This window comes from Scyliorhinus canicula, chromosome 12, assembly GCF_902713615.1.
Source record: "Scyliorhinus canicula chromosome 12, sScyCan1.1, whole genome shotgun sequence".
NCBI lineage: Eukaryota > Metazoa > Chordata > Chondrichthyes > Carcharhiniformes > Scyliorhinidae > Scyliorhinus > Scyliorhinus canicula.
Window position 1 is genome coordinate 5,854,922 of NC_052157.1, and position 27,342 is coordinate 5,882,263.

Genomic DNA, 27,342 nt, shown 5'->3' on the forward strand with positions numbered 1-27,342 from the left:
AAGTGCTTTGGAATGCCTTGTGAATGGCGCTATAGCAATGCAATATTTTTCTCAATTTGTTTTTATTAGCAGAGACGGTGGAGTAATAATAATCTTTATTATTGTCACAAGTAGGCTTACATTAACACTGCAGTGAAGTTACTGTGAAAATCCCCTAGTCACCACATTCCGGCACCTGTTCAGGTACAGTGAGGGAGAATTCAGAATGCCCAATTCACCTAACAAGCACGTCTTTCGGGACTTGTGGGAGGAAACCGGAGCACCCGGAGGAAACCCACGCAGACATGGGGAGAATGTGCAAACTTCGCACAGTGACCCAAGTCAGGAATCGAACCTGGGTCCCTGGTGCTGAGAAGCAACAGTGCTAACCACTATGCTACCGTGCCGCTAGTATCCAGAGGCCAAGTCTCCTGTCCTGACTGGGGTTCAAATCCCACCACGGGAGCTGGTGGAATTTAAATTCAATTAATAAAATTGGGAATATAAATCTAGTCTCAGAAATGGTGACGGTAAAACCATGAATACCCTTACCCGGTCTGGCTGACATGTGACTCCAGGCCCATAGCAATGGGGCCGACCTCTGAAATGACCCAGAAATCCACTCAGTTCAAGGGGAATTAGGGATGGGCAACAAATGCTGGCCCAGCCCAGCGACGCCCACATCCCAAATAACAAAAGTAAAAGAAAATAACAGCTCAGAAAGTCCCTTATTTGGTAAGGTCATAACTCTGAGTTTTCATCTGTCTGTTGTCAAGTTGTTTCTGGCATGTTAGACACTGAGAATGACCAGTTCCACTTCCCTCATCAAAACTGCTTTAAGATAAAGAGCTCTCAGAGAGCTGATAAAAGTTTGTTAGCTCCTTCACATCACATTATCTGTAGCCACTTCAAACTGCAGGTTTCCCCTAATCAAACAGCCACTTCAGGAGGCTCCTTCTTAATCCATCTAAGCAGCAATGGCTCCGTCGGGTTGATGGGTTGAAGGTGCATTGAACGCTCTGAAGGTGACTGAATATTTTACAAACTCCTCACTTTCTTGAGGTCTGGAGCCTGATTGTGGAGTTTGATGTGTGCAGAGCGAGGTGTGAGGAGTGTGTGGAGTGTAGAGTGAGTGGAGAGTGAACCTTGTGTCTGCAGCAGCCAGGGTCAAAGAACTTTTCCGCTTTCCTTTCAGATGGGCCGGCCCCCACTTTTCATTTGGGCAGGTTTCAATTTGCTCTGCTTGGTAATACAGGCAGGGTCTGCTATTGTGTATAATGTAGAGTGGGTTTGCTGTTCTGTGCAGACAAGATTGTACAATCCACATGGATATGTGTAAGGGCGGGATGGCCGACGCTGGCGCCAAGAACGGTGCGAACCACTCCGGCAATGGGCCACCCGGAAGTTGCAGAATCCTCCGACTTCTGGGGGCTAGGCCGGCGCTGAAGGGCCGCTGTGGTCCCACGCATGCGCAGAACCTCCGGCGTGTTCTTGAGCATGCTCAGGGGGTTTCTTCTCCGCGCCGGCCATGGCGGAGCCCTACAGAGGCCGGCGTGGAAGGAAGGAGTGCCCCCACGGCACAGGCCCACCCGCAGATCAGTGGGCCCCGATCGCGGGCCAGGCCACCGTGCCCCCCCCCCCCCCCGGGCCGGATCTTCCCCCGCCCCCCGAGGACTCCACTAGACGGCCTCCCAGCCAGGTCCTGCCGTGTGGGTCCATGTCCGGCGGGACTGGCCAGGTACCGACGGCTGCTCGGCCCATCGGGGCCCAGAGAAATGCCGGGGGGGGGGGGGGAGGGGGGGCTGCCAACGGCCCCCGACCGGCGTGGCATAAACCCCTCCCCCGCCTGGAAACCAGCGGCGGAGAATACGGCAGCCAGCGTTGGAGTGGCGGGGCGGGATTCACGCCGCCCCCCCCGGGGAGCCTCCGACCCGGCCGGCGGGGGGGGGGGGTCAGAGAATCCCGCCCGCAAAATGATGAAACTCGTCGTCTGCATGTCAGACCCCGATACAATAGGCTTTCAACTCAAATAACTCGAAGCTTGTCCTGCCTCGCTGCATTTTCTCAACCAAATAAATGCAGAGCTTTACAGCTGGCCGGGATGAGCATCAGGAACAGAGGTCAGTGAATGCTGCGCCGTCTCAGCAAACTGCCTTCCTCTTCCAGGCCAGAGTGGGATTCCTGAGAGACATCAGGTGATTACCACTGACTGCCGGGAATATATTGGCCCATTCCTGTTCATGGGAGCCGGTTATGTCGGAGTTGCCCGCTGCGGCTCCCTCCACCCACTGCATGGGGGATGGGCAGCCCTTAGATAAGATGCGGGAGGAGTGTTTATTCCTGTGTTTATAGGGGGTCAGCGGTGGCTCTGGGGGGAACACTTTTGCCTCTGAAGTTTGACGGTTCAAATTCCACTCCAGAGATTGGTGCACAAATGCTGGCCTGACATTCCCCGTGTGGTACTGAGGGAGTGCTGCATTCCTGGAGGTGCTGTGTTACAGATGAGGCTCTCGCTGCCCTCTCAGGTGTACACCGAAGCCCCATGGCATTATTTTGAAGAAAGCGCTGGGATCGTCTGCTTAGTTAACTCCGTCAACTGTGAACAAACATACGGATTAGGAGCAGGAGTCCACTCGGCCCCTCAAGCCTACTCCGCCATTCAAGAAGACCAAGGCTGATCTCATTCTAAACTTTCCTCCACATTCCCACCCACCCCCGATAACCTTTCGCCCCTTTTGTACCAAGAATCTATCTAGCTCAACCTTCAAAATATTTAAATAATATTTTAAATGTTTGCAGGCGAGATTTCCAGAGACTCATGACAAGCTGAGGATAAAGATTTTTCCTCATCGCTGTCTTAAATCACTGAGCCCTTATTTTGAAACAGTGACCCCGAGTGACCCCAAGAGAAACATTCCCCTTTGGACGTGTGTCTTGAATTTGCATTTATTACCCTATCAGGCAGTGCATTCAAAATTCTAACCACTTGGAACGTAATGAAACTTGTTACCTTTTCTTCTGTTACCAATCTCCTCTGATCAACGCCCTCAATTCTTCGGCCACTTCAAACAAGTTCCCTTTAGTTACTCTATCTGGACATTCTATGAATTTGAAGACCCCTACTAAGTCCCTTCATAGACTTCGCTGCTCCACAGAAATACAAATTGTTTCATTTCGCAGGAGGTCCTATAATACTGAGTTACTGCGCCTCCCGCATTCCACCGTTCCTCGCTGCTGTCTTTCCAAGGCTGCAGCTGCATTGCTTCATCCTGAACGTTTGTTGACCTGTCACACTGACCTGTGCATGTCTTCTGTTGTTCCGAGTTGCTCCATCATGAGTAAATTGAAACCATTTGTCTGCAGCGTAGGGTCAGGACCGCGAGGCGACCACACTCGGTTTATTTGCAATGGCTTCCACTGCCTCGTTTGCACAAGTACCCAGTTTGTGTGCTGACAGATCTATCCTCCTGTCTACTCGTGGACTACTCTCATTCAATTCTTTTCACAGATGCTCCCCAGTCTGATTTACACCCGACAGCATCTCCTGGGATTAGATACGGATGCGCCTGATCGTTATGGGATGGACAACAGCTTGTTTATTTAATTCCTATTTAAATAATGATTTACTAAACCATATCTTGACAATTCTGACCTCCTGTACTAAGAAATACTAAAGGAGGTCTGGGTATGGCACTGCCTGTAATATTTATTGGTCAATTCAGAGTAAAGCCAGGCACCAACAAATTGGCAAACTACATTATGGGTTTTCCCCATTGGAGAGTGTTATTTTAAAATGAATTTAAAGTACCCAATTCTTTTTTCCCAATTAAGGGGCAATTTAGCGTTGCCAATCCATCTACCCTGCAGATCTTTGGGTTGTGGGGGTGAGACCCACGCAAACACGGGGAGAACGTGCAAACTCCACACGGAAAGTGACCCAGGGCCGGGATCGAACCTGGGACCTCGGCGGCCGTGAGGCAGCCGGGGTAACCACATTAACGCTGCAATGAAGTTACTGTGAAAATCCCCCAGTTGCCACACTCCAGCGCCTGTTCGGGTACACAGAGGGAGAATTCAGAATGTCCAATTCGCCTAACAGCACGTCTTTCGGGACTTGTGGGAGGAAACCAGAGCACATGCCATGGTGGGTTTGAACCTGGGTCCCCAGAGCATGACTCTGGACCTCTGGGTTACTAGTCTAGTGACAATACCGCTATACCACTGCCTCTCGTGTACATCACTCAACACATCAAGGCCAGTTGAATTGCCCACTTGATCACAAGCCCCGGAGAAATTTTTGCTGTCAGTTTTTAAATCATGAAAATTAACCAGCAGTCAGTTCTGATTTGGAACAGTTTTGCATATCCTGAAGCCACATTCACTGGGTGTTGAACACACAAAATAATTCAGGCCGTAACAATATTCTACTTCCCGTTAATGAATAAAACATTTGGACATTACTGTGCATTGTATACGGGAAGTCAAATATAATCTCCAGGTGAAGTGACAGTGTGATAATTGGACCAGTCAGTGGAAATTTAATTCACTCCCCATTTTAAATCCAGATATTTGCTCTCTCTGTTATGTTTCCATTTATGGTCTCATACATGACATCTGTAATTGTAGCTATCTATGTAAACCTGTCACGCTGTAATAGCGACCTCCTACCAGTGGTGGTGCTGAAGTGCTTCCGAGTGAGAGGGGGAATGAAAGGTATTACTATGTGACAAGGTAACTTTGATTATAAATGTTGAGATAGGAATTTATAATGAACAAAGTTGATAAAATGTGGAAGCCTGGAAGCAGGAGGAATGGTGAATAATGGGAAGTGTTCCAAGAGGCGCTAGGGATTAGCCGAGACTTGACAGGGTCCTTTCTCTCTGACGGGTCCCACGCGAAGCTAGATTTGAGGCATTATCAACCCGATTATCCCAGATCCAGAATAGAAAGTTGATTCCACGTTTACTTGTGTGTGTCTCAATGTCACCCACTGTACATACTGTGCATCACCTCTGCCATATACGGCCCCCTTGCTCAGAGTCCTTATTCTCCATGATTTGATAAAGGTAGGTTTTGCTAAGCCACAAGGGACTTACCGCACTTGATTTTGGTAATTAATCAATTTATAATCCCTTGCATGAGAGTTCCCTCTCCTGTGAGAGCTCAGCACATCATCCAGGCTGTCGCATCGGTGCAGTACTGAGGGAGTCCTGAACTGTCGAAGACACCTCCTTCAGAATGAAATGGTAAACAGAGGCCCCGCCTACCCTCACAGGAGGATGTAAAAGATCCCACAGCATTACTTCAAAGAAGAGCAGCAGATTTCCCCCCGATTATCCTGGACCAATCTCTCAACTGCAAACCAGCTGCTCACGTATCTCACTTGAGGAAGCTTGCTGTGTGTAAATCAGCCAACACTGTTCCCAACCTAGCAACAGTGACAACGTTCAACATTACTCCATTGCAGGGAAAACACTTTGGGAAGTTTTGAAAGGTGCTATAGAAATGCAGGTTCTTCACAGAAAGACTCACTCTGTTCGCTGGTATCGCACTCCTGGAGGTTACATTTCTGTGTGTTCTCAGGCCAGGGTTCGTGATCGCACCGGCTGCTGTCCTCCTCCGCCTGACCTGTCACCGTGTTTACGCATTTCACCAGGCGTCGCTGAATCCCTCCCCCACAGCGCACGGTACACTATTGTAAATCAGCAAAATGAGAGGCTGAAGGTCAGATTAGTCACCTTTTCATTAAGGAGCCAAAATAAAGCCCTCCCAAGGAGTGTGTCAGTATTTACAGGGGGGTCCCCGGGGAGTGTGTCAGTATTTACAGGGGGTCCGCGGGAATGAGTCAGTATTTACAGGGGGGATGGCAGCACAGTGGTTAGCACTGCGGCCTAACGGCGCTGAGGTCCCAGGTTCGATCCCGGCTCTGGGTCACTGTCCGTGTGGAGCTTGCACATTCTCCCCGTGTTTGCGTGGGTTTCACCCCCACAAAAGATGTGCAGGCTAGGTGGATTGGCCACGCTAAATTGCCCCTTTATTGGAAAAAAATTTATTGGGTGTTCTGAATTTATATTTTAAAAAGGTATTTACAGGGGGTCCGTGGGAATGGGTCAATATTTTTTTTTTTTTAATTTAGATTAGCCAATTATTTTTTCCAATTAAGGGGCAATTTAGCGTGGCCAATCCACCTACTCTGCACATTTTTGGGTTGTGGGGGCGAAACCCACGCAGACACAGGGAGAATGTACAAACTCCACACGGACAGTGACCCAGAGCCGGGATCAAACCTGGGACCTCAGCGCCGTGAGGCGGTTGTGCTAACCACTAGGCCACCGTGCTGCCCGAATGGGTCAATATTTAAGGACGTCCCCAGGGAGTGTGTCACTATGTACAGGGGTCCCTCAGGAGTGTGTCACATTGTACAGGGGTCCCCGGGAGTGTGTCAGTATTTACAGGGGGTCCCCGGGGAGTGTGTCAGTACTGTATTTACAGGGGATCCCCGGGGAGTGTGTCAGTATTTACTGGGGGATCCCCGGGGAGTGTGGTAGTATTTACAGGGGGGTCCCTGGGGAGTGTGTCAGTATTTACTGGGGGGTCCCCGGTGTGTGTCAGTATTTACAGGGGGTCCCGGAGAGTGTGTGTCAGTATTTACAGGGGCTCCCCAGGAAGTGTGCGTCAGTATTTACAGGGGGTCCCCGGGGAGTGTGTGTTAGTATTTACGGGGGATCCCCCGGGGAGTGTGTCAGTATTTACTGGGGGTCCCTGGGGAGTGTGTCAGTATTTACAGGGAGTCCCCGGAGAGTGTGTCAGTATTTACCGGGGGTCCCGGGGAGTGTCAGTATTTACAGGGGGTCCCGGGGAGTGTGTCAGTATTTACAGGGGGTCCCGGGGAGTGTGTCAGTATTTACAGGGGAGTCCCCGGGGAGTGTGTGTCAGTATTTACAGGGGATCCCCAGGGAATGTGTGTCAGTATTTACAGGGGGGGGGGAGGGCAGCATGGTGGCCTAGTGGTTAGCACAACCGCCTCACGGCGCTGAGGTCCCAGGTTCGATCCCGGCTCTGGGTCACTGTCTGTGTGGAGTTTGCACATTCTCCCCGTGTCTGCGTGGGTTTCGCCCACACAACCCAAAAATGTGCAGAGTAGGTGGATTGGCCACTCTAAATTGCCCCTTAATAGAAAAAATAATTGGGTAATCTAAATTTATAAAAAAAAAAGTATTTACAGGGGGTCCCCGGGGAGTGTGTCAGTATTTACAGGGGATCTCGGGAAATGTGTCAGTATTTACAGGGGTGTCTCTGGGGAGTGTCAGTATTTACTGGGGGGTCCCCGGGGAGTGTGTGTCAGTATTTACAGGGGATCTCCGTGTGTGGGTCAGTATTCACAGGGGATCACCGTGTGTGGGTCAGTATTTACATGGGATCTCCGTGTGTGGGTCAGTATTTACAGGGGATCTCCGTGTGTGGGTCAGTATTTACAGGGGATCTCCATGTGTGGGTCAGTATTTACATGGGATCTCCGTGTGTGGGTCAGTATTTACAGGGGATCTCCGTGTGTGGGTCAGTATTAACATCGGGAAGTTTAATTCCCTTCAGTCCACCTGAGCTCCAGAACTCACCCGTCCCCACGAGCCCTTCATCCATTTAGTACAGGGCTGGATGTTACACATCCTCGTGCTGTTCATCCGGAACATTCCATCACAGCGTCCGTGTTCTGGACACATGACCAGTCTTTCTTGCTCTCCTCCATCACAGGCCTTAGAGCACTACAAAACCGACAGAGCAAAACTATTTTATAAAAACATACCAGAAACAGCAAAGCTAATAGCCAGAAAAGGAAAGCCCTTTCCATTGTTACACAGTCCCCAACCCCGTGCCTTAACTCTGACTTCAGGGGAATCGATCACGCTTCATCTCAATGAACCTTCCAAACACACAGATGCTGGCATTTTACTTTCAAATTACCTGCATTCCCTGGGAATTAGGAACATTAGGAAGAGGGGCAGCCTTTTGAACCTGTTCCATCAGACAATGACAGATTTGCACTGGAACACCCACTTTACCAATCTCACCAAAACAGGTTGCCTGGTAATTATCATTTTACTGATTGTGGGATCCTACTGTGTGTGAATTGGCTGCCATATTTCCTCAAGTAGGTTGTGACCACACGTCAGCAAAGTCCTGTGTAGCCTGTAAAGAGCTGTGGAATGTCCGGTGGCCGTGAAAGGTGCTATAGAAATGTAAGTCTTTCTTTCTTTTTAAGTGACTTACCTCTCCCCATGCAGACACGTACCAGTCCATACATTGCTTGGAATTGCAGGCGAGACTGGGCGGGGGCTTGTGGAGGACGGACTGGCAGTGAAAGGGCCTCAGGTGTCTTCTGTCCCTGGTGTCAATGCACTGGACATCTCGAATCTTCACACCACCACCACAATTCCTGGAGCACTGGGGGGGCGGTAATCAACAGCCTATCAACATGCAGCTCAAAAACGGGATTTTCAAAACGTTGCAGCAGTAAGTACTGTGTCAGGGGTGATAAGGATTTGAATCAGAGTTCAGCATGTTGAGGTGTATTAAAGATATACAGCACACTAGGAGGCGATTTAGGCCATCATGCCTATGATGTTTCTTTGAAAGAATCCCAATTAGTTCCACTCTCCTACTTTTTCCCCATAGCACCTCAAGTATAAATATATAATATCCATATAAATATATTGTAAAGGTTCGTTCTGTGTCTCACAAAGGCTTGTTGGTTGAATATTAATGTTTATTGTTAACACATGACTACCTCCAGTGTACAGCCCTGAATAAGTATTATCCCCAATCTGGCTTCTGTCGACTACTACTGCACTCAGTCCATTACCATGTGACTCTCTACATCATACTGTTCGCCAGTCTCACATTAATCCTTGCTATGCCAAACATCTTTATTCTCTACCGCCTCTCCAAATCTTAACCCAAACCTATTTACAGTACGGTATTTGTTCACATGCTATCCGTTCTCTCCTTAAACATAATTTCCACGTGTTTCACAATTTAATTCAAATATTTGTTTACTCTCTTATTTTCCAATTGTTTTTCAAGCTTATGAATGTTTTCATTGTGTTCAGCAACCATTCTGCTGGGTTCAGTTTCAGAGTTATCTGGGGAATCCTTACACAAGCTTCACAAATTGGGAGGCACGATGGCACTGTGGTTAGCGCTGCTACCTCACAGCGCAGGGACTCGGGTTCAATTCCAGCTTTGGGTCACTGTCTGTGTGGAGTCTGCACGTTCTCCCCGTGTCTGCGTGAGTTTCCTCCGGGTGCTCCGGTTTCCTCCCACAATCCAAAGATGTGCAGGTTAGGTGGATTGGACATGATAAATTGGCCCTTAGGGTGAGATTAAAGGGCGAGGGATAGGCTGGGGTAGGGTGGTCTTTCAAAGGGTCAGTGCAGACACTGCATTGTAGGGACTCTATGATTCTATTATTCTAAGACGATATAGGCTCTGGCTGCCGCTATAGAACAAAGAACAAAGAAAAGTACAGCACAGGAACAGGCCCTTCGGCCCTCCAAGCTTGTGCCGACCATGCTGCCCGTCTAAACTAAAATCTTCTACACTTCCGGAGCCCGTATCCCTCTATTCCCATCCTGTTCATGTATTTGTCAAGATGCCCCTTAAATGTCACTATCGTCCCTGCTTCCACCACCTCCTTCGGCAGCGAGTAAAAACTTGCCTCCTACATCTCCTCTAAACCTTGCCCCTCGCACCTTAAACCTATGCCCCCTAGTAATTGACCCCTCTACCCTGGAAAAAAGCCTCTGACTATCCACTCTGTCAATGCCCCTCATAATTTTGTAGACCTCTATCAGGTCGCCCCTCAACCTCCGTCATTCCAGTGAGAACAGACCGAGTTTATTCTACCTCTCCTCATAGCTAATGCCCTCCATACCAGGCAACATCCTGGTAAATCTCTTCGGCACCCTCTCTAAAGCCTCCACATCCACATAAAAGCGTATTTTTAAATACTATTCGTTCCATTTAAGCTTGGCGCCATGTTTTAAATCACTCCTTCTGCTCTAAGGAGAAATATTCCAACTTCTCCAGTCTCTCTGCAAAACTTTTTAAAAAAAAATTTAGAGTACCCAAATCATGTTTTCCAATTAAGGGTCAATTTAACGTGGCCAATCCACCTATCCTGCACATCATTGGGTTGTGGGGGCGAAACCCACGCAGACACGGGGAGAATGTGCAAACTCCCCACGGACAGTGACCCAAAGCCGGGAACGAACCTGGGACCTCGGCGCCGTGAGGCAGCAGGGCTAACCCACTGCGCCACCGTGCTGCCATCTCTCTACAAAACTAAAGTCCCTCGATCGCCATTCTAGTAAAACTCTGCACCCTCTCCAAGGCCTCGATACCCGGTTCTAAACTCCAGCTAAAATATATCATAATAACTTCCCTCATTTTGGGAACGGTAGATAGCAAAAATTACTAAGGTTGGCTGGCGTGACGATTCAAATGATCAGAACAATAAAAAGTAAGACATTCTAGAGGAGAAAGCTTTGAACAGTAATTGCAGAATGCAATAACTAACATTGAGCCAAAGATTTACAAGATAGAAATCCAAACAGACAGATAATGAAACTCCTGGGAAACACCCCTGTTGGAGCACGGTCTGTGTAACTGTGAGTGCGAGCAGTCAATTTTCAGATATTTCCCCTCGCTTTTTTTCCATGTAGTTATTATCTGGGTCCTTGCATGGAAACCATATAGCAAAACCTTATCGCAAGAGGTTTTTTTTAAGCAGCTATAATTAGATTTGGCAGAAGCTGACACTGCACAGAGTGTTTTGTACAAATATTTCGGGAATAGTTTATGTTTGAAGAATGAAGATTTGTGTTTAAATGTTTATTTAAAAAGTTCGATCAGAAATTCATCGGGGAAGTTTGGTCTGTTGTAACTTTACACAATGGGAGTGAATTGGAGGGGCATTAGTTCATTCGTAGCAATTTTGAGTTTGAGTTCTCTCCGCTCAGTCACAGTGGAGCTGGACAAAGGTTATGTATCACTCCAGGGTGGAGTAGGGAAGGTGGGAGAGGACAGTAACTCCTGCACAGGCCCTGATGTTGTTCCCTGGACCATCCGAGAGCGGACAAGAGGCTACTTCCCGTCTGTCACATCTGCGGTGGTATGAAGCCAAGCAGAGAATGAAAGGATTAAGGTCAGAGTATGGGAGGAGCAGGCCATAATTAAAACACCCACGTGATGAGAATGAAAAATTAATGACATTCCATAATACAGTTTTCTTCTGCGCAATGAAACCCATGCAGGTCAGGAGTTTCTGGATCAAGATTGAAAAGGATTATCTGTGGCCGGATGCCATACAGTGTCCCATTCATCACTTTAACCATTCACACCCTCCACCACCAGTGTGTACTATCTACAAACTGCATCACAACAACTTGCCAAGGCTCCTTCACCACGGGGAAGGACGAGGGCTGGAAGATGCAAGGGATCGCCCCCCCCCACCTGCAACACACCCACCACCCCTAACTTATATAAATATATCAGCCGTTCCTTCACTATGTCCGGCAGCCTTCCAAAATGCCCCCCCCCCCCCGATCTGCGAGGATCTAAGTACGGCCTCGGCAGAGAGAAACTCCCCAAAGCTACAGGAACCAGCAAAGTGCCGTTTGATAGTGGTGTGTTTCTCAGCACTACAGCCACCGAAAAACACCCCGGCAAACACGCTGTTCAGCTGCAAGAGGGCTCGCAATTGGCAATCAATGTCAGTGCTCCTGAATTAATTAATAATAATTCTTTTGTTATGCTCTTGGCGTAGCATAAGCTGCTTCCTTGACGTGCACTCTGACAAAGGAAGGTTCAGACTTGGAGATAGCTTTAACACGTTTATTAAACTGTTAACGATTCTCCTACTTGGATTCGACCCTCCTGTTAATCCTGCTATAGCTACTCAGACTGACGAACCAGTCTGCTACAATCCACGTGGTGGGTGTGATGTTTTTCAAATCAACCCTGTGTACTCACTGAGAGTCTCCACTGGAAAGAGGAAGATCATGTGTGCTGTGTCCTTTTATATGGGTTGGTGTAATGCCCCCCTGTGGTAGTGTCACCTCCGTGTGTGTCGTGAATGCCCATTGGTCGTGTCCTATCTTACTGACCTATTGGTTGAATGTTAGTGTGTTATGTCTCTGGTGCTCCCTTTAGTGTCTAGCTAGTCTATGTGTATTTACATTAACCCCTTGTGTATTTACAGTGATGCATATCATCACAATAATAATAATCGCTTATTGTCACACGTGGGCTTCAATGAAGTTACTGTGAAAAGCCCCTAGTCGCCACATTCTGGCGCCTGTTCAGGGAGGCCGGTGCGGGAATTGAACCCGCGCTGCTGGCATTGTTCTGCATTACAAGCCAGCAGTTTAGCCCACTGTGCTAAACCAGCCCCAATTAGGAACCAACTAATCAGGCTTCCAACTCCTCATCCAGTAACCTTCTACATCCAGTAACACCCACATGGGTGTGGGCATCTTGAGAGAGCTGGACAGGGCTGGAGTCTGCTGGACAGGGCTGGAGTCTGCTGGACAGGGCTGGAGTCTGCTGTTAAGGGCTGGAGTCTGCTGGAGAGGGCTGGAGTCTGCTGGAGAGGGCTGGGGTCTGCTGGAGAGGGCTGGAGTCTGCTGGATAGGGCTGGAGTCTGCTGGACAGGGCTGGAGTCTGCTGGACAGGGCTGGAGTCTGCTGGACAGGGCTGGAGTCTGCTGGACAAGGCTGGACAGGGCTGGAGTCTGCTGGACAGGGCTGGGGTCTGCTGGACAGGGCTGGACAAGGCTGGACAGGGCTGGAGTCTGCTCCCCCTCAGTCAAATAGGCAATGAAGACTGGATAGTGAAGTTTAGCTATTTAAATGAATGAGGTTGTGGAAAGCTTCCGGTATCTGGAGTTGAAACTCTGCAAGGGGGCGGGGGGGACAATAGCTTTGTGAAACTGAAGCGACATCATTCGCAATTAGGAAAGGTACAATAGGGCCTGAATTCATAATACGGATAAAATGGAACAGCCAAATAAACCAGTAACTAGTCTGATGTGTGCGTATTACAAGGGCTCCTGTGGGAATGGTGAAGAGATGAAGCTGCCAAAACTGACAGCTAATTAAGCTTGGTCTATGTTTCAGAGGTCTTGCTTTGCCAGAGGGAGATGCAGCCTCCTCAGCTTAAAGTGCGAGGTGAACAAACACAGATTTGCTCGGAATTGTCAGTGAAGTCATAAGATACCCCCAGGCGGGTGAGGTAGAGAGAGTTAGACTGCGGTAGTGTATTTGTAAATTCCCTCATCCTGTTCCATCATTCTGTTACATCATTCTGTCACATCATGAGGGATCTGCACATCAACTCCACTTGATTCCGTAACCCTTAATACCCTTATCAATCTCACTTTTTAAATGTTTAACTACGCACCCCCCCTGTCCATAAGGGGCAATTAACGAAGAACCATAAACCATAGAATGGTGCCGCGGAGGAATGCAATAACATAAATAATAGCAAAATGTAATTAATTAAGACCTGGAATCCTTCACTGTTTTTCAAACCAGCAGCTCCAATAAACAAGTCAAGCAATTTGCCCCAATGGGATTGTGATGCTGGATTAATTCAATGGGTGTCAATTGGTCCATTGTATAAAATATCTCATCTTGCATTTTCCATTAAGATGGAGTTGCTGAAGTGATTTGAGGGACTTACTTTGGTCCAGTTGCCCACACGCCAGGCTGAGCAGGGTCTGATGTAGCATCTGCGAGCTGGAACTGGTTTTTTGGTCCTGTTGCAGTTGTTGTCTGAGCCCGTGCTGCAATGCACTGTTCTCCAGATTGCTCCCATTCCACATGTCGTGGAGCACTGTACAACACAATGAAACAGTTATTGTATTCCATTCAAACCAGTTACGTCCCTGAAAACCATTTGAAACGACTGTTCCCTTTGCTTCTGCGTTAAAGAGTATTTCTGGAAGGATGACGTTTGTTTGAAAAGTTTGCAAAGGGTGAGGTGTAAGGCTAGATTTTGCTGGCAGCTCGCGAGTTTAGAAAACTTACGCTGAAAGAAACAGGTTTGTGTTTACAGAAGGGTATATGAGATGGTGAACTTGTGTGGGTGGCAAGGTAGCACAGTGGTTAGCACTGTTGCTTCACAGCTCCAGGATCCCAGATTCGATTCCCGGCTTGGGTCACTGTCTGTGCGGAGTCTGCGCGTTCTCCCCGTGTCTGCGTGGTGCTCCTGATGTGCAGGTTACGTGGATTGGCCACGCTATACTGCCCTTCGTGTCCAAAAAGGTTAGGTGGGAGTTACTGGGTTACAGGGATTGGGTGGAGCTGTGGGCTTAAGTAGGGTGCTCTTTCCAAGGGCCGGTGCAGACTCGATGGGCCGAATGGCCTCCTTCTGCACTGTAAATTCTATGATTCTACGAAAGAGGCAGTGATGGCAATCTGCTGAAACATTAAGCGGTGAAATGTCTTGTTTAAGTGCAGACAGAGAGATAGTTTTTTCTATATTGGGAAGATGTTATTTGCACCCCTCGACTTTCCGTCACTCGTTGAGATCATTTAAAAAAATAAATTTAGAGGACCCAATTAATTTTTTCCAATTAAGGGGCAATTTAGCGTGGCCAATCCACCTACCCTGCACATCTTTGGGTTGTGGGGGTGAGACCGACGCAGACACGGGGAGAATATGCAAACTCCACACGGGCAGTGACCCAGGGCCGGGATCGAACCTGGTACCACGGCGCCGTGAGGCAGCAGTGCTAACCACTGTGCCACCGTGCTGCCCACTCGTTGAGATCATGGCTGCTTATTACACCTGCCGTTGTCCCGCATCCATTAATACCCAACCTCTATCATTCACAGTTTTATAATTTAATAATTGATCAGGCATCAATTTGTGGAAGAGAGTTCCAAACTTTCACCACCCCTTGAATGATCTGGTTCCCGAATAAAATTTTTGAAAAGTCTGGCTCTAAATTTTTTTTACTTTGTAAGGAAGTCCCGGCCCATTTTATGCTCTCAGCCTCAGTACCTGAGAGCGGTGGGCAGAAAATGGGTACTCCAGGGCTGCACCATCGCTCCAGACTGGTGCAATGGTGGACGGAGCCAGTAGTAGGCGCAGTCTGGACGAAGGTGGGAGGAGGACGATGGAAGGGAATTATTTAACTCAGTGTTTTTCAAACTTCTTTTCCCATCCCCCACTTTTGGCAACTGGCCATCCTCCGGGACCCGCGCCTCGTTCGCTTACCTTTAATGTGACAGGTGACCCTGCTTGGTGGTCACGACCTCACTCCAATCACGTTTCATGTCTGGTAGCCTTTTTGTTTCACCTCCTCCCTAACCTTTCCAGTGTCTGTCGCTGCCATTGTGCTGACTACTGCCAACTCACCTTGAAACTCTGTCCACTTTTCTCAGCCTCAGGCCTCTCCTTTATTTCTAAGTTGATTCCTTGATTAATAAAACATTCTGAACGTTGCTGCTTTCTGAGTTAACTCTGATACTTGCCTCGCTCCAGTTTCCAATCACCCAGTAGGCACTGGATTCCTCAGAGATTGGGTTTGTGACTGTTTCTATCACCGAACTTGCTAAAGCTGTCTGTACTTCCAAACTTGACTTTGCCAAGGGCTTGTGTCCGGAGACAGTAGGCAGATGCATTCCAGTAGCGGTCACTGGCCAGCTGCTCATGGTGGTTCTTTGGGAATCATTCCTGATTTCTGAATCAGTGTCGTCTGGATCAGTCTTACCAATTTTTACATCCGAATTTAACCTCGTTGAAACGGTTGCTGCCGTTTCCTTCGCGTCTACATTGGGATGAATGGCTGAAATTGTCTCGGGTGGCACAAAGATGCCAGTCCGAGGACTGCCCACCGGGACTGCAGTGTCTGATTGTCGGGTCCTGGGTGTAGTTAAATGTGAGGTAGGTCTTGGTGTTACAGCTGCTGACAGGATAGGACTAGTGATGGCTTTAACAGAAGAGGTCCATTTATGCTCTCCCCTGGAGCTCCCTTCCACAGAATTTGAGGATGACGCCGATCTTGTCCTCCCTTGATGTAGATTTGCTGGTGTCTGTGCCCTTCCAGTTGAGAGCCTAATCTGAGGACTCACAGTCTGGACAAATGAACGGCCAGAGGGGGTTACCATAACTGAATGGCCAGAGGGAGTTACCATAACTGGCTGAAAATGGTTCGATTGGATTGCCTCAGCTGGGCTTCGTGCTTCAGGCTGAGAGTCCAGATTTGGCAGAGCTGCAAACGTCGCTGGAGATGTTGATACACCCGGTGGATGACCGGTCTCCGGGGATGCCAATGCCAGCGATGTGGATAAAGCTGGCGTCAGAACCAAAGAGGTCTGCGTCGAAGGGGAATAATGGTGTGAGTGCACATTCCGGGTATTATGATACTCAGGTTCTCCGGGCAGGATAGCATTCCCTGGCAACTCCGAAGGATTGCTCAAACTTTGCCAATCCGGTGTGCTTGGCAAAGTTTGTCCTTGCTCCGCAGACCAATGTATCACTTCCGAAGCAGGAACGTCATTTGGGTCAATGAAGACTGAAGGTTTTGGAGATACAGTGATGGAGGGGAGACTGCCGAGGTTTCCCCAGTAGTTAAGGTTTTTATTAACAGTAACATCTGGATTTTTATCACCGATGTCATGATGTGTGTATTGATTATCATCCACATTACTTAGTTTAGAATTATTACTGAGTGTGCTGCTAGGGAGCTGAGCTTTCTCGGTGATAACCTCATCCTTCTGCACTCTTCCTTCTTCTTCCAGTAGATTTGTATTCATGTTTTTGTCCATACTCTCATTTGGTTCGAGGTTTCTTTCCAGTTCGCTGTCAGAAGGATGTGTGTAACCTTCAGCGTCTACATGATGTTGACCATCCTGCTCACTATTGCTTGCACCACGATCACTCGTGCTGGCCTCATCAATGTTCTGCTTGACCATAGGAAGCTCCTGCCTCCAGGTTTCTGAAGTATTGGGAATGTTTATATTGTTATCTGGTGATGAGGTAGTCATTATGATTGATGGGACGCTGTGGTAATGAGGACTGTGGCTTCCAATCATATCATGAATACTGCTCTGATCTTCACTTGATGAAAAACCTGGATATATAATTTCCATAACATTGTGCATTGTTGTATTTCGAACGGGCAGCAACTCATCTTCCTCGTACAGTTCCTCTTCACTATCTTCACTGTCGGTGTCATGCAATACACTTGGCGTAACCTCTGTCACTCGAACATGCACAGTAGGATGCTCCTCGCTCAGCCGAATATCCTTTGAGTTTCCTTCTGAGGTCGAATTTATAATCGGAGTATACTTTGTTTCTATCTCATCCTGACTGTCGGGCTTTTCATCAGCTGTGGGTTCTGAATGAATCTTCTCCAATCCAATGGACCCTTGCCAATCATCTGAAGTCCTATTCTTGCTTTGGTCCGGTATATTCCCCCAAACATTGTTCAAAATATTATTTATTTCTGAATGTTCTTCTTCATGTTCAATGTCCTCACTTGTCTTCTCTTCCTCTTCAACGTCAAGCCTATCCTCTGGGTCATAGTCAAGGTCTTCATGGAAATTTATGAAGTTATAATCGTAGTAAAAATCGTCCACAAAGACTTTTGTCTTTGCGGAATTTTCATCCTTGCTGCTCTCAACAGTGAAATAATCTTCAACGATATGGTTGTTTATCTTATCTTCAGGTGGATGTGGCTGGGATGTCACTGTTTTGAGACTGGGTGGACGAGGGTTGGGGATGTTAGCAATTTGATTTAAATTGTCCTCTTGAACTGTCTTGCTGGGGTCAAAGTTCAGAGTGAAACCCACTTCGTTGTAGAGTTCCCTGCTTGATCCGCCACTCCCTGACCAGTCGTGCGGTGTGAAACCAGTCCTGTGCAGGGGGCAAGGTTTCAGGTGGCATGGGTCTTTCGCAGCGGGCTTCGTCTCAAAACTGCATGTCATGTTGGTGTTGTTCAGACACTGCACATTTCGCCTTCTTACTCCTTCCCCACAGGTTACAGGGCACTGGAAAAGACAAACGATAAAACTGAGATGTGACACATTCAGCAAAGGTTATCATTTATCAGCCACATTCAGAGTGGAAAAATATAGGAATAGAAAACTCTGCAGGAAAAAAATAAAGCTTGTTTCGAACAATTCACTGGGAATGAATGGACGGCAATATTCTCGTTTAAGTTTTGTGTGCATTTCTTTTTAAAAAATTAATGTTTAGAGTACACAATTCATGTTTTCCCAATTAAGGGGCAATTTAGCGTGGCCAATCCACCTACTCTGCACATCTTTGGGTTGTGGGGGTGAGACCCACGCAGACACGGGGAGAATGTGCAAACTCCACACGGACAGTGACCCGGGGCTGGGATCAAACCTGGGTCCCCAGCGCCGCAGTCCCAGTGCTAACCACTGCGCCGCATGCCGCCCTCTGGTCCAGTAATCCTGGGGCCTGGCCCAACAGCCCAGGCTGCACAAGTTCAAATCCCACCTGTGATTGTTTGAATTTACTTTTAAACAGCGGGAAATAAAAAAAAGTTATTTTTACTAAAAGTGACCATGGTGGCGTTGAACTGTCATGAAAAAAATCCAGTCACCCGGACTCAAAACGTCAACTCTGTTCCTCTCTCCCCAGACGCTGCCAGGCCAGCTGGGTTTATCTCTCTTTAGCGTTAAAAACCCCAACTGCGAGTCCGCTTTGGCAGCGCACAAACTGAAATTGGAACGGCGCAGAGACAAATAAAAAAACAACTGGGTCACTAATGCCTCTTTTAGGGAGGGAAATCTCCTGTCCTGATTGGATCCGGGCCTCCAAATGACTCCAGTCCCATTGTGGCTGACTCTCTCCGCTCCCTGAAATGGTGACTTTGTTCTATCAAAGCACTGCAGCATTCCGGAGTCATCTCCACTTCCTGGACTGTAGCATCACTACTGCCCACTAACTAGGAATCTCGGGATGGGCATCAAAAGCTGGCCCTACACACCGAGAGTGGAGAAATAAAATTCAGCCCAACGAAATAAAGCACAGTGCATTGAAACTACTTTTCTTTGGGCAGCACGGTGGCGCAGTGGTTAGCACTGCTGCCCCAGGGCGCCGAGGACCTGAGTTCGATCCCGGATCACTGTCCGTGTGGAGTTTGCACGTCCCCCCCCCCCCCCCCCCTGTGCCTGCGAGGGTCTCGCCCCCACAACCCAAAGATGTGAAGGGGAGGGGAATTGGCCACGCTAAATTGCCCCTTAATTGGGAAAAAAAGAATTGGGCACTCTAAATTTTTTTTTTTTTAAACTACTTTTCTTTGTTATGATTCTTTTAAAGGGCTGGCAACCAGTGAGACGGTCCCTTTAAGAAAAAGCAACAAGAGCTTCTAAGGTTTCAGGAGCACAACATTTATGAGGCTTGTACAAGTCAAAGCTTAAAGGGTCAGGTCAGTGAGGCGGAGAGCTAACTGAAACCAGATTCGTGTAGCTCAAGACAGACATTTCCTTGTTGAACTAATTGCTTGTCAATCATTACCTATGTCTTTTTAAAAAGCCTCCTGCCTTGGGAGGATTGCCCTGACCTTTGACCTCTGACTCTCTCTCTCTCTCTTTCTCTCTTACCTCTGACCAGCTGTCCGTGCTCCAGTCCGACGGGCAGGGCATCTCCCTGTTGCAGGGGCTGGCGTCTTCGGGCTTGGGCATGTGCTGGCAGGTGAAGGCTGGCAGAGCTCGCTGCTCGTCCAGTCCCACACTCTGGATGCACAGGGCGGTCCTCTTCATGATCCCCGTTTCCCCGCAGGACGATGAGCAGGTCTGCCACTCTCCCACCCACCACCTGTGAAAATAAAGAGAACCCTCAGAGCTAAGAAAAAGTCAGCTCGCGGGGGGGGGGGGGGGGGGGGGGCGGTGGGGGGCATCACCAGAAAACAGCTGACGCTCACTCGCTTCTTACTGTTTGCAGACTCTGGCCAGGGCGGGAGTTTATGTTCCTACCTCGCTCTCCTGGTAGTGAGAGCTCAACCCTTGGGCGCGCACGGATCCAAATGCGGACTTTTCACCAACGCAGCACCGACGTTACCCCAGCACTCTCGTCTGAGTCAGCAATTGTGGATTTTAGCCCCATTTTCCCACAAATTGTGAGAGGGGGAGGGTGGTTTGGATTTCGATCACTCGTTCCGGGCCTGACTGGGCTCGGTCGCCTGCCTGCCCCGCTTGACACTCGGCAATGCTGCCTCCTACTGGGTGTCTGAGGCAGCTACCTGGATCAGGCAATGGGCTTGGCTTAATATGGAGATAGGGAAGCTATGGTGTAAGTAGAACCCCGGTTTCCATTCCAGGCAGAGGATGCTCTGATCCGGCACTGGTCTTACTCCAACCAGCTCCATGGGGGGGGGGGGGGGGGGGGGGGGGGGGGGGTAGGAGGCCAGACATCACTCCGAAGGGTGCGGTGCAATGTTTTTTGTGAAGGGCTACAGTGGACGGTTCTTTCAAAGAGCCTGCACAAGGACAGTGGGCTGAATGGCCTCCTTCTAGCCTGTAAGATTCTTCTAAGGAAACTATTATAGTGCTCAAACAACAACAACTTGCGTTCACGTAGCACCTTTAGTTTTGCAAAATATTCCAACAAGCTGAACAGGGTGGCAGCAAACAAAACCTGAGTCACAAGAGAAAATGTTAGGCTGGGACCACAGGTTTGGTCAATGAGGTAGGTTATAAGGAGCATCTTAGACAATGCGGCAGAGAGAGATGGAGAGGTTTAGGGGAGGGGGCTTCCTGAGCTGAGGGTCCAGGCAGCTGACGGCATGGTCCCTCGTTGTGGGGCAAATAAACTCGGGGATGCGCAACTGGTCAAAATGAGAGGAGGGTAGAGATGGTGAAGAGACTGAGGAGATGACAGGGATGGCGGGGGGAAGCCAGCAAGTGATTTGAACAGGATCAAGGTCGGGAGCCACTGTACACCGACTAAAAGTTACGGATGAAGGCTCAAGGGGCAATTTCTGAGGAACCATTGCCCTCCTCGATTGGATACTGACCGGGCTGGGCATGGCTCTGGGTGACAACTCCTCTGCCTATCGTCAGGCCGCGTTATGAGCTCGCAGTATTGTTCTTCGACGATTCCCGCAATCTTCTCCAGACAGTGCACAATCTGTCTCTGGACCCCTGTCAGCAACAGAACAAAACACAAGGTCATTCCAGACACGATAACCCTGGAAGAAATGTGCTTCGGCAAGTTAGACATTGAGCGTTTGCAAAGCACTGCACACTTGAACAAATCACTCAGAGGGGATACCTGTAATTAGCCACCTGGTATTTTGTTATCGGTACAGTGGAACAATCAGTTAGTAGGAATAATGAAGCAACCGCACCCTCCACTCCCCTCCAGGGAGTTACAGAAATTACCAGGTAATTGATAGTGTCCCAGTACTTGGGCTGACACTCCCGAGGTTTCAGCTTTTGATTTGCCCAATTTATATCGCTGATTCTCACACTGGTGTCCATAGTAACTTTCTGTGTGGGGGGAGCTGTGAAATCATGTGGAAGGGTTTACATGCACAGCTGAAGGCTGGTGAGAAAGGAGAGGAGGGCGTGGGGCTGTCTCACCTCGGAGGGGAGCGAGCAAGGAGGAGTTGGTGCAAGGTTCATTCTGTCTGTAATTGTCTCTGTAAATACTGGTTATCATAGAAACATTACAAAAACACTCTTCCTTAAATGTTTTCCAATTAAGGGATAATTAAGAGCCAATTGACTTGCCCTGCACATCTGTGGGTTGTGTGTGGGGTGGGGGGGGGGGGGGGGGGGGGGGGGGTAAGACCCACGCAGACACAGGGAAAATGTGCAAACTCCACACGGACAGTGATCCGGGGCTGGGATTGAACCTGGGTCCTCAGCGCCACAGTTCCAGTGCTAACCACTGCGCCACAAGTCGCCCCGGCTGCTCTCCTCTTTGAGAGCTGACTGGTGGTGATTCAACCTGAGGGTAATGCCACCACAGGGCGGCCTCACAGCTGCAGGGACCAGGGTTCAATTCCCGCCTCGGGCGAAAGTCTGCACATTCTCCCCGTGTGTGCGTGGGTTTCCTCCGGGTGCTCCGGTTTCCTCCCACAGTCCAAAGATGTGCCGGTTAGGTGGATTGGTCATGATAAATTGCCCCCTTGTGTCTAAACGGTTAGGTGGGGTTACTGGGTTACGGGGATAGGGTGGAGTCGTGGGGTGATGTAGGGTGCTCTTTCCAAGGGCCGGTGCAGACTCAATGGGCCGAATGGCCTCCTTCTGCACTGTAAGTTCTGTGGTCTATGTCCTCATGCTAGAGGCAAGGTTGAGAAGACGGTACCTTCATGGATAACATCAGCCAGTACGAGAACTGATCCAAATTGAAGCCTTAGCTATTAAAGTAAATGAAGAAACATGAATTTGTTTCTTGCTCCTTTGATTTATCTCTTGGAGTTTTGCTGGACATTATTGTCCAATTGCTGGATACTCTAGGACTGTTGGCAACGCTGGATATGCTCCTCAAGAAACACTTCTATATGTCCCGTCTGTCATACCTCAGAGGTCTCGTACAGTCAAAATTCAACATTTTTCTGTCACATTTGTAAACTATAAAGAAACAAAGGGAATAATTTAGAAAGTGCAGTTTGTTGTTTTTTTGCGAGCTCGAGACACTTTCTCTATTTTTCATTACCAGTTCCAAAGTAAAGCTGACAATTTCTATGAACTGAATGTGACCTTTGGGAGGTAAACAAGAAAAAACCTTTTACTGTCAAAGGTCGACTGGAAACAACAAGTTCTGACCTCGCTGACAGAAAGACCAATTTTGCAGGTTACCGAGTACACAATAAGGTTATACTGAGAACAAGCACGAACAAAGAACAAAGAAAAGTACAGCACAAGAACAGGCCCTTCGGCCCTCCAAGCTTGCGCCGACCATGCTGCCTGTCTAAACTTAAATCTTCCACACTTCCGGAGCCCGTATCCCTCTATTCCCAACCTGTTCATGTATTTGTCAAGATGCCCCTTAAATGTCACTATCGTCCCTGCTTCCACCACCTCCTCCGGCAGCGAGTCCCAGGCACCCACTACCCGACAACAGCTACCCCGTAACTTAGTAAATGTGTTTGTCAGCAAAACCTTGGATGTGTAAACTCATGGAGTGTTTTCACCTGCTTCAAGCAAGAATCTTGATAACAGTTACAGGTACAAGAGGAGGCCATTCAGCCCTTTTGGGCTGTTCCACCAATCTGCTGTATCAAGGCGATGACTGCATTGGTGGTCATCCCGTACCAGCCTCCCCGGACAGGCGCCGGAATGTGGCGACTAGGGGCTTTTCACAGTAACTTCATTCAAGCCTACTCGTGACAATAAAGCGATTTTCATTTTTTCATTTTCATTTCATCTTCTGGGATTCTATAGACTCTGGAACTGTCCCTGCAGATTGGAGGGCAGCTCATGTCACACCGATATTCAAAAAGGGAAGTAGAGAGAAAGCAGGGAATTATAGACCAGTAAGCCTAACATCGGTAGTGTGGAAAATGCTTGAATCCATTATCAAGGACTTTATAGCGGAACATCTAGAAAGCAGTGGCAGGATCAGTCAGAGTCAGCATGGATTAATGAAGGGGAAATCATGCTTGACAAAGTTGTTGGAATTCTTTGACGAGATAACCAGTACAGTTGACAAGGGGGAGCCAGTTGATGTGGTATATTTGGACTTTCAGAAGGCGTTTGACAAAGTCCCACGTAAGAGATCATTGAGCAAAATTAAAGCGCATGGGATTGGGGGAAGTGTATCGAGGTGGATAGAAAACTGGTTGGCAGAGAGGAAACAAAGAGTAGGCATTAATGGGTCCTTTTCAAATTGGCAGGCAGTAACTAGAGGGGTATTGCAGGGATCGGTGCTCGGACCACAGCTATTCACAATATATATTAATGATTTGGATGAGGGAACAAAATGTAACATCTCAAAGTTTGCAGATGATACCAAATTAGGTGGGAGGGTGAATTGTGACGAGGAGACATTTCTTCACACAGAGTGGTGAGCCTGTGGAATTCATTACCCCAGGAAGTAGTTGATCCTAAAACATTGAATATATTCAAGAGGCGGCTGGATATAGGGGAGAATGGGATTAAAGGCGATGGGGAGAAAGTGGGATTAGGCTATTGAGTTGGATGATCAGCCATGATCCTGATGAATGGCGGAGCAGGCTCGAAGGGCCAAAAGGCCTCCTCCTGCTCCTATCTTCCATGTATCTGTGTATCTATGTAAATCCTCCCGATACCTCGGGTGTATCAGGAGTACCAGTGTACAGATGCTCCAGTTTACAGGAGGTGGAAAGATCGAGGGGTGTGGAGCTTCGGAATAAGAATGTTGTCAATATGGGGAGGTTACAAATACATAGTGATTTCAGTCAAAGAGTTTGCAAGAAGGATGAAGAGTGAGTGAGATAGTATATGGGCACTGCCACTCAAACCATTTACACATTTGTTATCACCATAGGCACCAGTTGCAAAGGAGCTGCTTGCTGTTGACAACAACTCAGTGAGTAACACTCTCATTTAGACAGGGGTACAGTGGAGAGTAACGTTCGCGACACGCAAGTGCCAAGCAATGACCATCTCCAACAAGAGCGAATCGAACGATATCCCCTCAACATCCACCGACAACATCCTGGGGGCTAACAGTGACCAGAACTTGAACTGGACTAGCCACAAAATAATAATAATCTTTATTATTGCCACAAGTAGGCTGACATTAACACTGCAATGAAGTTACTGTGAAAATCCCCTCGTCGCCACATTCCGGTGCCTGTTCGGGTACACAGAGGGAGAATTCAGAATGTTTCCTCTGGGTGCTCCGGTTTCCTCCCACAAGTCCCGAAAGATGTGCGGCGGGATTCTCCGACACCCTGCCGGGTCGGACAATCCCCGGAGGAGGGGGGGGGGGGTTGTGAATCCCGCCCGCCGCTCCGACGCCGGCTGCCATATTCTCTGGCGCCAGTTTCCGGGCGGGGGCGGAGATCACGCCGCGGCGGTCGGGGGCCGTTGGCAGCGCCCCCCCCCACCTCCGGCAATTCTCCGGACCCCGATGGGCCGAGCGGCCGTCGGTTTCTCGCCAGTCCCACCGGCGTGGATTGGGCATGGTCCCACATGGTGGGACCTGGCTGGTAGGCCAGCTGGTGCGGTCGTTAGGGGGTCGCGGGGGGGGGGGGTCTGGCCCCAGAGTGCGGTGCCCCCACGGTGGCCTGGCCCGCGATCGGGTCCCATCGATCTGCGGGTGGGCCTGTGCCGTGGGGGCACTCCTTCCTTCCGCACCGGCCTCTGTCGGGCTCCACCATGGCCAGCGTGGAGAAGGCACTCCCCTGCGCATGCGCTAGAATACGCCGGCCAGTCTGCGCTTGCGCGGAACCACGCCGGCCCTTGTTGCCGGCCGGCGCGGCACCAACCCCTCTGGCACTGGCCTAGCCCCCGGAAGTGCGGAGGATTCCGCAACTACCGGTCGGCCCAACGCCGGAGTGGTTCGCGCCGCGTTTTACGCCAACGTCGAGCCATCCCGGGGATTCGGGAGAATCCCGCTCACTCTGTTAGGTGAATTGGACATTCTGAACTCTCCCTCCGTGTACCCGAACAGGCGCCGGGATGTGGCGACTAGGGGCTTTTCACAGTAACTTCATTGCAGTGTTAATGTAAGCCTACTTGTGACACTAATAAAGATTATTATTATTATAGCGTACCAACTATTTTGAGCGGTTTTGGTATTTACTGGATTAGAAACTGCCTATTGCAGACAGAATTAGATCTATGTGCAGCTTCAATGAGCTGTTTGAATTGGGAACAGGATCTGTTTCGGGGCTACAACCTATTGTGATTCTCCCATTCGCTTCATACAGCAGGCAAATTGTTTGAGCATGAGATCGCCTGCCATGGGAGATGGGGAGCCAAACTGGAATTTCAGAGGGATGAGAGCAGAAAGCTCAAATAAACCACGATCATAAATGAGGGAGACAACAAAGGATGGAATGGAGAGCCAACTGGGAAAACAAAGCGAGTTAAGTCAAATTGAAAGCTTCAATGACCAAATCCAGGTGGCCAGTCTCAATTCGTGCCCTCCAGGGCTGAACACACTTTAGTCTATTGTGTAAATATTAACATTCCTGCAAAGCAACCATCAGGGATCACCTGAATCATCAACTAACTACCTGACTGGGCTCCATCAGAGTCATATTTGCGATTTATTGCCTGCCAGCATTTTATTCCACGTTCATCTGTCTGGCTTGAAACTTCTGTAGTTCACAACAAGTTGCATCTTGATTATGGTGTCCAATTATGGTCACTGGGGCACAGGGGTCTGCCACTGGGGTGGTTCAGAGGACAATCTAGAGGCCGATACCTAATGCCAGAGACTGGGTGAAGAAGGGCAGCGAGGCGCGCTTGATTCAGCTGGAGTACACTACGACTGACTCTGGGCATCACACACGTGACTGCCTCGGAGAGGGTGCGGAATTAGATTTACTGGGGCGGTCAAGGCGATGAGGGACTTCAGTCATTGTGGTGAAGCTGGGGTTGTGGGGCGGCACGGTAGCACAGTGGTTAGCACTGATGCTTCACAGCTCCAGGGACCTGGGTTCGATTCCCGGCTTAGGTCACTGTCAGTGTGGAGTCTGCACGTCCTCCCCCCCCCCCCCCCCCCCCCCCCCCCCGGTGACTGCGTGGGTTTCCTCCAGATGCTCTGGTTTCCTTCCACAAGTCCCGAAAGACGTGCTGTTCGGTGAATTGGACATTCTGAATTCTCGCTCCGTGTACCCGAACAGGCGCCGGAGTGTGGCGACTAGGGGATTTTCACAGTAACTTCACTGCAGTGTTAATATAAACCTACCTGTGACAATAAAGATTTTTATTATTACAGCAGAGGTGGTTAAGAGAGGATTAGAAAGAGATGTTCTGAGGGGTTAAACCAGGGGTGGGCAAACTTTTCCGTGCAAGGGCCACATTCAGAAATTCACAATTTTAAAGGCCCGCATAGTATATTAATTAATAGTCCCGGTTGTAACTAATTAGCGTGCGGCATTTACATCAGCGCTTCCCCCGGCGGTATCCTGCCTTTAGCCCTCTTTTTTTCTACTTTTCAAAAATGGCGCTTCACCCGGTTATGATTCTGGGCGCCTCATATAGAACATAGAACAGTACAGCACAGAACAGGCCCTTCGGCCCTCGATGTTGTGCCGAGCAATGATCACCCTACTCAAGTTAACGTATCCACCCTATACCAGTAACCCAACAGCCCCCCCCCCCCCCCCCCCCCGCCCAATTAACCTTATTAAAAAAAAATTTTTTTTTTAATGACTTG

At 48.9% G+C, this 27,342-nt stretch overlaps 1 protein-coding gene across 1 annotated transcript in view; it reads right to left on the reverse strand.

Annotated features, from left to right (window-relative positions):
* Positions 1-27,342, reverse strand: part of LOC119974820 (A disintegrin and metalloproteinase with thrombospondin motifs 7-like) — a 194,993-nt gene that overhangs the window by 42,542 nt on the left and 125,109 nt on the right. Inside the window, exons 15-22 of the mRNA XM_038814090.1 lie at positions 22,333-22,384; positions 21,035-21,161; positions 19,623-19,836; positions 15,519-18,038; positions 13,720-13,872; positions 8,248-8,421; positions 7,596-7,742; positions 5,512-5,671 (exon numbers count right to left, since the gene is read on the reverse strand). Coding sequence (XP_038670018.1) covers positions 5,512-5,671; positions 7,596-7,742; positions 8,248-8,421; positions 13,720-13,872; positions 15,519-18,038; positions 19,623-19,836; positions 21,035-21,161; positions 22,333-22,384 — 3,547 coding nt within the window. The remainder of the gene's footprint in view (positions 1-5,511; positions 5,672-7,595; positions 7,743-8,247; positions 8,422-13,719; positions 13,873-15,518; positions 18,039-19,622; positions 19,837-21,034; positions 21,162-22,332; positions 22,385-27,342) is intronic.